This window comes from Barbatula barbatula, assembly GCF_947034865.1.
Source record: "Barbatula barbatula genome assembly, chromosome: 17".
NCBI lineage: Eukaryota > Metazoa > Chordata > Actinopteri > Cypriniformes > Nemacheilidae > Barbatula > Barbatula barbatula.
The window spans coordinates 11,822,827-11,836,496 of record NC_136780.1 but is presented as its reverse complement, the minus strand read 5'-3'; the positions used below and the strand labels follow the sequence as shown (position 1 = coordinate 11,836,496).

General features: G+C 38.0%; 1 protein-coding gene across 1 annotated transcript; it reads left to right on the top strand.

Annotated features, from left to right (window-relative positions):
- The first annotated feature begins 2,393 nt into the window (after positions 1–2,393).
- Positions 2,394–9,494, top strand: gata5 (GATA binding protein 5). The gene is made up of 7 exons (XM_079478825.1): positions 2,394–2,685; positions 3,215–3,902; positions 5,546–5,715; positions 7,089–7,217; positions 7,544–7,628; positions 7,952–8,079; positions 8,435–9,494. Exons 2-7 carry the CDS (start codon positions 3,383–3,385, stop codon positions 8,552–8,554), a joined length of 1,152 nt encoding a protein of 383 aa, XP_079334951.1. The 5' UTR covers positions 2,394–2,685; positions 3,215–3,382; the 3' UTR covers positions 8,555–9,494.
- Positions 9,495–13,670: the final 4,176 nt, after the last annotated feature.

The following is a 13,670-nucleotide window of genomic DNA, read 5'->3' as shown; positions in this document are numbered from 1 at the left end:
AGACTGACCGGGGAAGCGCGCTCTGGCGTGATGGACAGGTAATGAGGCTCGCGCGAAGAGGCCCTCACCAGACACCTCATTCATAAGCGTGCGGTATCAGCCTTCCCCTCGTGAGAGACAAGCATTAAATCGAGCCTTAACCCCGAGAGTTTGGTAGCCGCTGAAACGCTGAGGTTAGGACAAGGCAAGCACTCACAATAAACCGGTTGCAAATCACGAATGGCTCAACATGATATTACTGATGCTTAAAGGGTATTTATGACGATGCGCATGATCAAATCTCACATTAGGATTAACTATTTGTAAATATTATATACTGTAGCTTTGGCATAGCCTTAAGTGTACATGTTTCGATAATTATATAGTGCAATGAATTACAAAATATTTAATATTGCAAATTATTTGAAATAAAATTTAAAGTAGGCCTACAATAAATCAGATATAAATTAATCTGAAAATGTGTCTTTCAGACAGATCTAAATGACACAATAAAGGTAAAATTGGGCTTGGTGTCGTGAACGATGTAAAATGCTAAATCAATTAGGCTGGTAGCCATTCGGCAGTTAATAAAAGTAATTAGTCTGTGGTCGATTCATAATTGAAGTTCCTCCTCCTTCTGAAGTTGATCTGAAGTCATCATCAGCTACAACGTTCGGCGTTATTCGAAGAATTTTTGACAGTTCGACACAACTTTATTATTTACACATTCTTTTTGTAAAAACGCATTCGGTATATATAGGCCAATACTGTGTATGTATTGTTTTCACCACTTTTAAATTGGGCTGATCATCTGTTTAATATAGTCACAGGCAAAATTAGTAGTAGCTGTATTAAACGTTTGAAAAAGATTGAAATATATAGATTTAAATATTTAATCACAAAAACACAGAGTAAATATCGCCTTTCGAAACCAAAATATACTTATTTGATATAACAACTATTTGTATGCAATAGCCTTTTAAGTCCACCCATGAACCACCCCCACCACCAATAACACAAACAAACAAACACCTGAAACACTCGACATTGCCTGTGGTCGTTCATGCAGAACAGAATTTACTGTTCTCTGTGTCATTAAGTCGTTGCTTTGCATGTCTGACACTGTGAGTCTGTGCGGCAGTGTGATGTTTTTCTTTCAGAATCCCGTTGAGTGTAAATAAAATTCAAAGCAGAAGCAAAAAGCAACCTCTTATTTCATTTCATTTCACCATTTTATTTAGTATCCACATGCCAGACTTTGAAGCAAAGGGAGACTTTGATTTAAAGAAACCTCTGAGAATTTCTTGCGGGTTCTGCATCGATCAAACAGTCTCTGCTATGCTCGATGCAGACACAGGGTGTGCGTTCAATTGTCCTTTCCACACGCTTGTGGTGCGAGCAATGAGTTCACAGGTCTCAACATCACTTATTAATCTCATTATCAGCGGCCTGTCGAGGAGACGGATTGGCGACCACCTTTCTGAAATTTAAGAGAATCGGACAGAAAGTAGATTTGAGCTAGAACTATTTACCTTTAATGATCAGATGGCGAACGTGTATCTTTAACATCTTTGCGTCGTATAGAGAAATATTTCGTTAAAGTTCTAATTAAATCCCACGATTAGGCAAAACGAAAAAGAAAGTTCTTATGTGCCCACATATTTTTTATAAACTCATTCTTTTATGTTAATTTTTAAATATTGATTCATAATGATAATCGATTTATTTACATGTTTAAAAACTTAATAGCTATTTTTATCCGAAAAAAGGAGGGGCGATAACTCAAACAATACCGCTAAGATAACAATATTTCCAACTGGGTATAATGAGTGTGATTATTGTTGTATCATCATACTAAGCTGTCGCTCGTATCTCTTATCTCTCGTCAGCTTTTATAGAGAACACATCCAGATTTATCGGCCCATAAAATTGAGCTTTACATTCTCGCACAGACCCAGAGATTATTTTACTGCAACATTTATATTTTACAAGAAAGTAAAATCTAAACTTAAGCCACTACTGGAGAACACAACCAATGTAGACGATGGAATAGACGGGAAAAGATGACGTTGGCTGCTGACGTTAACGCACTAATTTTATATACGAGGATCCTTTAGGGTTTTACAGCTACTTGAACGTGTGCAGGCTTTCTAAATTGTCTATATACATATATCCTAAATATTTGCCCTGCTCACAGAGATTTTCCAAATCGTTAAAATGTCTCTTAAAAGCTACCTTTTATTGACCAAAACAATCATTTAAAATACAGCGGACTCAGCAAATATAGATCTTACAGGTTGAAGCACACCCCCTCCTCCGCAACACACACACACACACACTTGGCTTATCCCTCTCATTCTTCTCCTCCTCCGTGGGTCCTACCTTTGGAGCGCGTCACGTGGTTCTGCTCTTACAAATAACTCGTGCTAAAGTAGAGAACATATCAGAGAACAGTTATATTAGGCATTATCTGCCGCAGCAGCTATCTTCAAATACAGACAAGGCACGGTGACAAGTCGCAACGCAGGGAGGACAACTACAACTTTTTTGCGTTTTACAAAGAAGCGTGGAAGTTTGAATTCTTACAGATTGAGCTCGTTGGAATAACAGCAAGAAGAAAGAAGAGAGGGGACCATCAGCAGCGACATTCAATCAACTCGCTTGGAAAAGAGGGTTCCAGACTTTATCGCTTACCGTCCTTATCTGGTGAGATAATACAACGAGAGCTCTTGGATGAAAATGTATAAGCCCCTTGCTTACACCTATCAACGTTTTTATGTGATCTGTGTTTTCGATGATAAAATATTGATGTTACAGAGATTACAGTGCGGCTATCTGTTGTGTTGCTTGATTTGATCGTCACATATATGATTTAATAGTTATGGTTGAAGGATATCTCAGACTGCTGCTGATAATAATTTATACCTCCAAACAAAGATACGAAAAGTCATTAATGTCATTTTAGTCTATTAAAATACAATCCGAAGACCTTGACAGTTTTTACAATTTGTCCAAAATGACTGTGGCTACTCTATGCATTTTAAATGACAAACGAAGTGCGTTGCAATTATTTTTATTAAATATACGTCACAAAATTTGTACGAAATAGGCTGTATTTTGACCTATTGACTTTTCCACAAATTCGTATTATTTTATTATAATTTCAAACCTAACCTAACAAAATATATTTGTCTGTCTGTTTATTAATCAGATTTATTTTTTCGTCTGTCATCAGGAGTGAATTCTCTTATTTTTGCGCCCGCTGTTTGAAGAATCCTTTGGATTGGAGATTTTGGACATTATCGAGACTTTTACTCCAAGCAGCTCAAACTCTTGTTTTTTGTGATTAGGTAATTATTTATTTTTTAAGATCCAAAAGGAAGGCTTATTCGTTGGATACAGCATGTATTCGAGTCTGGCTTTATCTTCCAACCCGTCCCCCTACGCACACGACACCGGGAACTACATCCATTCGTCCGCCAGCTCACCTGTCTATGTGCCAACCACCCGCGTACCTGCCATGCTGCAGACCTTGCCTTACCTACAGACGTGTGAGTCCACCCATCAATCCCACGGGCTTGCCAATCACCATGCCTGGCCACAGAGTGGAACGGAAAACGGCACTTTCAACCCCGGCAGCCCTCATCCTCCTCACGGTTTCTCCTATTCGCACAGCCCGCCGGTGAGCAGCAGCACGGGTAGAGATGCATCGTACCAGAATCCGTTGATGCTGAGTAATGGCGGTCGGGTAGATCAGTATGGAAGCGCCCTGGTGCGTTCTGTGGGTGGCTCCTACTCCAGCCCTTACGCGGCCTACATGAGCCCAGAAATGGCATCTTCATGGACGCCAGGCCCCTTCGATGGCGGCATGATCGGTCTTCAGGGACGGCAAGGAAGCCTAACTGGAAGGAGGTCTAGTTTAGGTAAGCATTGATGAACCTGTAATCACACATTTTCGAATACTAATACTATAATCAGAGTTAGTTTTCATTTATGACTATTTAAAGAATTAATTATTCACGTGGACGTTCTTTGGTGGCATGTACTGTGCGGTAACTCCATAGCAAAGATCATTTATTTAATGTCGAATTAATGTTAAAAATACTTAACTTAACATGGTTTTAGCAGAAAATAAATTATCTTCGCTATACAAACATCGGAAAATTGTGTTAAATTGTGATAAATGTATATGCAATAAGAAGCATATCATCTATTTCAATTTATTTATTTTGTAAAGACAAAATCAGTTTAAAATTGAGTTGTTGCATATAGACTGTAAGTTATGTCATGTCTAAAGTTTGAAGTTACTATATTTCATTTGGGTCGTTAGTTTGGCAATAGTTTAAAATCTATCTTTCAAGTCAACAGGCAAAAATGGTTGGAATGGAGGGGGTTTCGTTTGATGCTGTGAACTCACAATTTATTGCAGGGGTGTAAGGGTTATTAAATGGTGCCTTGGTGTTTATGTACACGTATCGTTTTTAAAAGGAACCGGTCAGTTTGTGAGGTCTATACAGGCTTTAGCAACCAAGCAAAACTTAACAAAACAGCTGATCTTTTTCTACTAATACACATCCTTAAATGGGGAATGCTCTTAAATCGCTTTAATTTAAATGTTAATTTAATTCCCAACTATTGTGGATTGATGAAAGGGTTCTAGGCACACCCCATAATTGTGAGAACTGTCACCTTGATCAAACTTTTCTAAACAGACCATTACTGTCTGATACACATTTAGCGCCTCTTTGAGGGGCTTTGGCGGACAAGTGTTTACTATAATAGTCGTCAGATCTCGTTCAGGAAAAAATGGACCTTTCTACTTTTGTTTGCTCTGGTGTGTATATAGTACTTTGATATTGCGCATCTGCGTATTTTTATGTTATGTCAATTTATATTTGCAGTACATGCATCAGAGAAACACGATCATCTTAGTCTTAATAATCGGGCAACATCGTGATCAAATTAATAACACTCACGCCGTATTTTAAGTGAATTGTTGGAGGCCGTCGCATGTCAGAATCGTGATTAATTGGTGACCCCTGGATCTTTAACACTGATAAGAGACCCATTGACATTCCGCGCGCCTGAGGCCCTCGTGCCTCGACAGTCGCCCTATAGACACCACAGTGACCCTGAATATGCTCGTATTAATTCATTCTTCATTCCGTGTAGGGTTTTGTCACATTCCGTACCAATGATGCCCGGTAAAACCAAGGCCTCGGTCTATTTGCATTACACAAAAATATTGTTAAAACACGCAAACGCTTTTACATATAGGCTAATACTCTTTTATTCCGTTAGTGGGTAAGAGAAACATTCGAGTTTTTCTGGAGTTTCTAGCTTGATTTTATTTAGGTTAAAACTGACCCGAAAACCCAGAAAAAAAGCAAAGCTACATCTTAAAAATATTTAATGACACCGCTCGCTCTTTATTTGAACTTTCTTTCGCTGGTTTCATCGTTAGGGGCTTTAAAATATATATTTAATTTGATGCATTATGCTGTCATAAATCACATGGAACCCCTGGAAAATGAACTGAAAGTAATATATTTGTCTGTGCTTTCAGACATGCTGGAGGAGCTGCCGTGTGAAGGGCGGGAGTGTGTTAACTGCGGCTCTATCTCAACCCCGCTGTGGAGGAGAGACGGTACGGGCCATTACCTGTGCAATGCGTGCGGCCTATACCACAAGATTAACGGGATCAATCGACCTCTCATCAAACCCCAGAAACGTCTGGTAATTGACCATTTGTTTATCAATTTAAATGATTTTTAAATGCTTTAGGTGTTGGCTTTCATGTGGCTTTTCAAACCTGCAATAATCCTTATTATTTTCTACCTGCCTTGACCTTTCAAATGTGTCTAATGGTGCAAAATCTCGTCGATTTAACTCTGTCACATTAAATGACATTTTTGGCTCTCATTTTGAGTTATTCTTTGAGTAAATCATAATAAAAATTTTACTTGTTAGGATAATACTTGAACACCTATTTGTTTTGTTGAAAAAAGCTTAAAAGCTCACTTTTAATGATTAAGTGAGTTTTATTCAATCAGAAAGGTTCAAAAGAAAACGAGAAAGTTCAAGTGAGTTTTATCCATTCCAATGACATAAATATGAAAGGCACAAAAATTAAAAGTAAGCTTAAAGTAATCTCCTATTTATTTCCATAGGCATAATAATTTACATATACATACAACATATTCATTATCTGATGCAAACTCAATGAGAATAGGTTAAACCTTTCAGTTTCCCATCAAATTACTTTATATTTTATTATATTTCTTGTAAGAGGTAGAGGTATGATCTCAGGGCTAACACGGAAGAAGGTCATTGCAAGGCAGAAACTGCATAAAGCCTTCACTGCTGTCTTGTTTCCCAGGCGTTAGTTATCTCTGTCACACATGCTCTCCCTCTTTCTCTCTCTCACATACACAAACTCATGCTCTCTCGCTCTTCTCTCTACATCTCTGTTTTCATTTGTGCCTTGGTTGACCTTGTCCTTGGGTTCGTCTGTTTTTAGCGCAAGCAGCTCAAAACTCAAAACAACGCCAAACCGTATGTTTGGGTTTGAGAAGTTTCACTCTTACTCTAGTAGATTATTTATGACGCCTTTGTTGTAAAATGCCTCTCTGAATTCTCTCATAAAACAATGACTAGGTTTCGCCGTAGTCAGAGTTCATTCACTCAAGCCTAAAATAATAAACTGTTTATTATATATTTAAGCGTAACACATTTATCCATGCACATATCCATGCACCAATAGAAATCAAAATGGACAAAACATAAATCCACCCTAGTGGACCCCCATTCCCAACATGCGCCCTCATCATGGAAAAACCTTCCCATCGTTTTAGTATAGACCTCCTTTGCATCTTATCTTCTCAGGCTCTTTTCTAGCAGGTCAGGGGCTGCAATCTTCACCTTTCCTCAAGTTTGGTATATTGAATGTCTCCGTTTCTCTCATTCCCTCTCTCATAACCGTGCCTTTGGCTCCATTTACACCCGTACAATCAACAGTTTTGTCATTCAGATTAATGATTATGACAGCGTTAAGAGTGCCAGATGAATCACCTCCCCATATTTCACTCTCTTTCTGTTTGTCTCTGCAGCAGAGCACGTCTCGGCGAGCGGGTCTGTGTTGCACTAACTGTCATACCAGTACCACCACGTTGTGGAGGAGAAACGCAGAGGGCGAGCCCGTCTGCAATGCCTGCGGCCTGTACATGAAACTGCATGGGGTGAGTGCAAGATTCGGTGCAGAGCTCATTCTGAGGATGCAGTCTGCATTTGTGTGTGAAAATGTGTATAAATGTGCTGGTTTGCATGATCACTAGTCATGGTTTTATCTGAATTTATTCTGTAAATTCATAAAACAAAGATCAGCACATTTTTAGGGATTACTTGTACTGCATTTTAAAACGTATACGCCCTTATCTTACTTCAGTCATCATCATTCTTTTTTTTCTTTTGACTCCAAAATAAATGATTAATCAAATGAAACGTATAACTTCTCTAAGACAACTTCCACAAGTCTAACTTTGCTGTTTGCTTTGTCTTTGCTTAGGTACCAAGGCCATTAGCAATGAAGAAAGAAAGCATTCAAACAAGGAAACGCAAACCAAAGATGCCCAAGACAAAGGCATCCTCAGGTAAGAGTGGAGAAAAGCATTTTAAAACCGATCTTAAAAAACATTTCTTTAAGAAAGTGGAGATGAGTGATTTTGATGAAAGTGTGGGAGTGGGCGAGTCAGAGAATGTGTGGAGAGAAATATGGGGTGAGTGAGAGAGTAAAGGGGAGGGGAGTGGAAGAGAGAGAGAACAGTGACATTATTTTCTCTTCTTTCAGTAGATTCGAGGCACAGACAAAAATATGTACAAATGTCTCACACTATTAATTATTTGCAATAAGGAGCTCATTTAATTTTAGCGTTCAATCACAAATATTATCAACAAATATTCTATATGTCTTCAGGGTTGACAGTGTCTGGTGCTACATCTCCCCCTTCATTGCCTGTGTCAGAGAACGCCTCTACAATAAAAAGTGAACCCAACATCGCAGCTTCTCCATATGCTGGTCAAACTGTTGTCTCAGTCACACAGGTATGCACTTCTGAACCCACGATATGATTGGTGGATGAGTTTATCAACCAATCAGTGCCATTACTTAGAGGAACAGCCCAGCCTATCCTAAGAGCATAATGATATTATCGATAAATCATAGTTCAAAGGTGGAAAATAGTGTGTCATTAGTAAACAAAGCAATATTCCTGTTGTCTAAGGGTTTTGTTCTTTTATAGCTAAAAATATATTTTAGATAGCTTCAATCTGGCCATGGACTTAATAAAACGTACCACGTATTTGTACTGTAGCTATTGCTACATGAGATGCAACGATTTTGGTGACATTCCTGATTTAAGGATGATAATAACAAATGTCTCTGGTTTTATATTTGAAGGCATCAACACAGCTAGACAGTGCCAGAGCAGGGCACGTGGACATCAAATACGAGGACTACACGTACACACCTACATCAATCCCCCATCAGAACTCCTGGTGCGCTCTGTCTCAAGCATGATGTGATCTGAGACATGCGACCTCCCCAGAGCGTGGGAGAAAATACTTTTAACAAGATCTACCTAATTGAACTCAACTCTACATAGATATGGACGGACGGAGCTAGGAATGCAAGAGATCGACTGTATGTGTGCTACTTCGCCCTGTTTGTTCATCTCGGCATATGTGACATCACGGCCAGTTCATGATGTTTCGCCGAAACACGGTGGCCGAGAAGCAGAGATCCAGCAAGCAGATTTCAGGTTCTATAAGCAGCGTTCGGAAGGACAAAAACATGTTTTTATGGCTTTTGAACATGTTTCATGGCTTAGATGTTAATGAATAACTTTTAAGAAACATTATTTATGCTAAGATAAGAATGGTAGAGGCACAAGTGTCTCCCATAATCGTCCTTATCCTTCAGGGAATTTGTGTCTTTATGGTCATTATGACGTTGGATCCCATACTTTCCCTGGATGAGGTTTTAAAAGTTTCCTTGTTGTCTTTGCTGATTCCAGACAATGTTAATGCTGTATTGTATTCATGCAATGATCTGAAGTGCAATGACCCCCTCACTTTTCAGCCATTTTTGAAAAGGGAAACGTTTATTTTAATTGTTGAAAAGTTTGTGTTTTGTTTTGTCAGAATATGTTAACCTAAATTTATTTGCTGTATTTTGTTGATATATATTGGAATTATATCTTTGTTTTATTGCATATAAAATTGCCAAAAAAATGTATTGTGTCCGAACTTGTTTGTGTATATATATTTTTATCAAATTTATTATAACAGTTTGGTGGCAAAAAAAACAACTCAGTTTTATGTATTTTTCAAAAATCATGTTTTTTTTATTGTGCATTCCAATTAATTTTAATCAAACTGCAGTTTTAAAAAAATAATGCAAACTAACAAAATAAAACACATGATAACATAATAAAAAACATGATTTTTATTTTTTTTGGAAACATGTTTCATCTGTATTAAGAAAAAACATTTTGAATGCATTAGATGGTAACATTTATAGAAATGGCACACAATGATAAACAAATAACAAAACAAAACAAAGATAGATTTATTTAAGGCAAAACTAAAATAAGTTTTGAATTATTTCCAACTATATCTATCATAATTTGCAATTCTGGTCATACATTTTCTCTTTTAATTAGATGGGCTGATTTTCATTCTTCATTTTCTCATGATTAGCATCCACAAATAGCTCAGAAATCATTACATTTAAATCATTAAATTATATTTTTTAGTGTCTTCATGCACTCTTACAATATTTTGTGTGACTGTACTGCACAAAATTTGAACAAAAAGCTTAAATCTTTCTGTCCCAATTGTTTCATTTTCAAAAACATTTGTATTGCCCTGACTTTACAATGCGAGACCATTTAGGCCATATGAAGTTTATATGAATGCTTTGATGTTTATGGCTTTATGTAATTGTTTTGTGTAACCTGTATCTTCATAGGTGTTGCTGAGTGTTGAATGAATGACTCTCCGTGTCTGTGCGTACCTCTCTCCGAACGCTGTTGGCGATCAAAGGTTGCACTCCAGCTTGGCTTTATGGTGTTGAGGTTTTGGGTTGGGCTTGCACATGTTGGCTCTGGGCGGGCACGTCAGCATGCAGCCCACCCGCTTTACAGCCCCATGGCGACAGAGAGGCACCGCCATCCACCTTTATTGCTATTGGCCAAATTAGCTTGTGTTATCTGTTGTGTCATAATTTTCGTCGCCCATGTGATGGATGCCCGGTCAAGAAACATGAAGTTCATAACCTCAGCCTCACAGGTAATGCTTAACAAGCAGTATTTCATTCACTTTTTGCAATAATATGGGATGATGTTATATATAGTGAAACAATATAAATATTAAAGAGAAGCATTATTTACAATTATGCTTTTACACAGTGCATCTTTTCCTCAGTGTATATATTTAATTTTACCAATACGATGTTTTTATTTTCATTTTGCCTAGTAACAAATTTTTCATCATCCTGTCATTTATGAGGAGGGATATCTCATTTTACCCCTTTTCCTATTTTCCGTTTGAGTTTCAGACAAAAACTTATTTTTCCCAGGGTCACCCTCCTTCATTCGTACAAAACAGGATACTGTAGTACAAAAGTTCTGACCACGATGGAGTAATGATGGAGGTAACAATTTATCTTCTGAGAGACAGCTGAAAGGTTGTTGTTGCGTGACTTTGTATACGTGTGTGTTGCTATTTACCTAGCATTTGTAAATTGTAAATCTACCTTGCACAAAAGACATACTACTGAACCAGCCAGAATCCCAGTTGAGGAATTCTAGGATTCACATGGAGGAGAAAGACCAAACATGGTAGATAAACTCAGGCTTTATCACAAACTCCTTATAACAACCGCTCAGCCAAACCCAGTCCTACTGACATGACAATCCACGTGTACGCACACACACCCAGAAGAACTACTTTGTGCAAGATAATGTACATTTTGCTACAATATTACTGTTATATGATTACAATTACAACTGTAAATTATTTCAATAGATGCATAAACGAGAACAAAATTCAAGACTTGAAGTGTTGCATAAAAATAAAGACTAAGGATGCAATTCTTAAACATGAAGCAATGCCTTCATTTTTTATTTACTTTGTGCGTGCGTGTGAGTTTGGTGTGTGTGCCTTTTCAGTCCAGATCGTGTTGGGGATTTCCTCAGAAGTAATCAGATAATGAAATGCTGCCAGTGCTTGTACGCTGTAGTAAACTAGTGTGTTCTTATATAACCCCACTATTAGGCCCTGGCTAGAGAGCAAGCCAAGCGTGGGGGAGTCTTGACAGACTACAGCTGGAAAAAAGAACTGACAATTCTGCTACAAGAATAATGAGTCTTGCTTTATCGAATATGCAGGTAAATGTCCTCATTCAAATACGCTCAAGTGAGAAACTTTCTTCTAGGGCCGTAGAAACGAATGAGATTATTAAGGCAACCTTACTCTCCTTTCTTACTTTTTGTCTGTGTCAACACTTCTGCCAGTCTGCAGTTCTGAGAGAACACCAAGGCCACCGACTTTCAGAACACACTATCAGTGAAATGACCTCAGAGTTGCCCTATGTAAGCAACCGCATTTGTGAAGTGTTAAATCTTTCCAAGTCTGAAAGAGGCATAGACATAATAATGCATATGTGCACAGCCTCTGTTTAGCCAAGATAACACGCTACAATTAAAAGTCTCTTGCACTTGTGAGTTACTTCGATACAAAACCGAATGGGACAATGCTGATTTGTATGACGTAGTGAAATATTTGATGATGAGAAATGTATTGACCTTTTTAAAAGCACTTTAAACTTTCAATCTCTCTCTCTCTCTCTCTCTCTCTCTCTCTCTTCACAGCACTACACCAGCTGACTGTCTTATTGACCCCCTGCTACTAAAAAAACAGCCCCACATTCTCTAAAGACGCACTCTTACTGGCACTAGTGTGTTTGTCTTAGTAGCTCTTGGGGGTTCACCACAGGACTCCTATTATATTGTAATTGAGTGCTCTGTTCTTGAATATGACCCCCACCTTTCACATTCTGAGGTTAGAACGAAGAGAGTAACAGCGACAAATGGTGCAATTTAGAAAGGTCAACTGAATCTATGAGGCAACATCGATTTTAATGGCATGTTAATTTTATGTTTAACGATTTATGATATGGTGTGTATTATCCCAAACTGTAGATTAATTTGAAATAAAGTAATATTCACGTTATCACTTTATACTATAATAAAGTGCTGTCCAGTCAATTTCAATTGTCAGTTTTGGTGTGCTTTATTTTATGCAGATTTAATGTAAAAAGAATGGCGACATGGATCTGTATATTGGAAAACAATCAAGTAAAATAACAAGTGTTAGTAGTGCAAAATATTATAATAAAGTAACATAAAGGTGCATGACAATTTCTAAAGAAGCAAATATCCTATTTAAAAGAACAATGTTTTTAAAAAAGTATATTCCAATAAACAATCATTACGACGAATAAAATTGCTCCTGTGTGACATATCGCTTATCGCTCCCTGAACTCTCTGTAAGTCGCTTTGGATAAAAGCGTTTGCTGAATGACTAAATGTAAAAAGCTAAAGACAAAGAATCAGACTTAATGTCCAGTCCCTTTGAATGTGTCCTAAATGATGGTGATTAATAGCGTGTGTGTTCCTCTCCCCTGCACTCACAAAAACAAAAACAAAGAGCGTGACCCCACCTATACAAAGGTCAAGGTGCGCACGGGCCAAAGGTTGTGTTACAACCAAAGCCCCATAAAACAAAGTGCATCTCTGCACATAATTATCACAGAATGGCACATGCACCAGACAAATCCAATGCAAATGCAAGCACACAGACTTACATGCACTGCTCCTATACACACACGCACATACATTGTAGGGCAGGTGTTCTGTGCCTGTGTTTGCAGACACACCTGTCCAACACTCTGCTTCATTAGACACATATATCACAAACCCACTGTGCTTTACACGAACACAGTCAACAGTAAGTTACACATTAACATGTTTCAAATCATAAAACCACCATATTTATGAGTTATTATTATTATGAGTTTTAATGAGAATTCATTGTTGTGAGTTAAGAAAATGTGATGTACTGACATGATGCATTTCTACACTAAACCAGATATTCCCTAAGCCGATTTCCATACAGTTTATTGTGAAGGACACTGTGTTAATTTTTCCATTCATATCAGCTTGTTCTGCAATGCTCTGACCATTTAGCATTTATGTCCACAAGCACGAGTAAATGTTTCACTAACTTCGACGACCTTGTCTTGATTCGGAGACAATTGTGCATGCGTGTTTGTGTGTGCGTTTTTCCTGTTATGGGACCCGCATGGGTATTATTAGAGGTAGCCATTACTATACTTAGATTCATTCTCTGAATTATTCATTCTCTACGTTCTCTAAAAAAGAAACGGCAACAAATAACCAGACCGACGGAGAAAATGTCAAAATGAGAAGGAAAATAGCATTGTAAACGACGAAACGGAGACGTTTGAGAGCGATGGCTTCCGTGGCCGGGAGCAAGATTGTTTCCTTGCTGTGGAAAAAGAGCCGGAAAGGAAAATAAATAGTTTTAGGGTAGGTGTTTTGTAAAAAGGG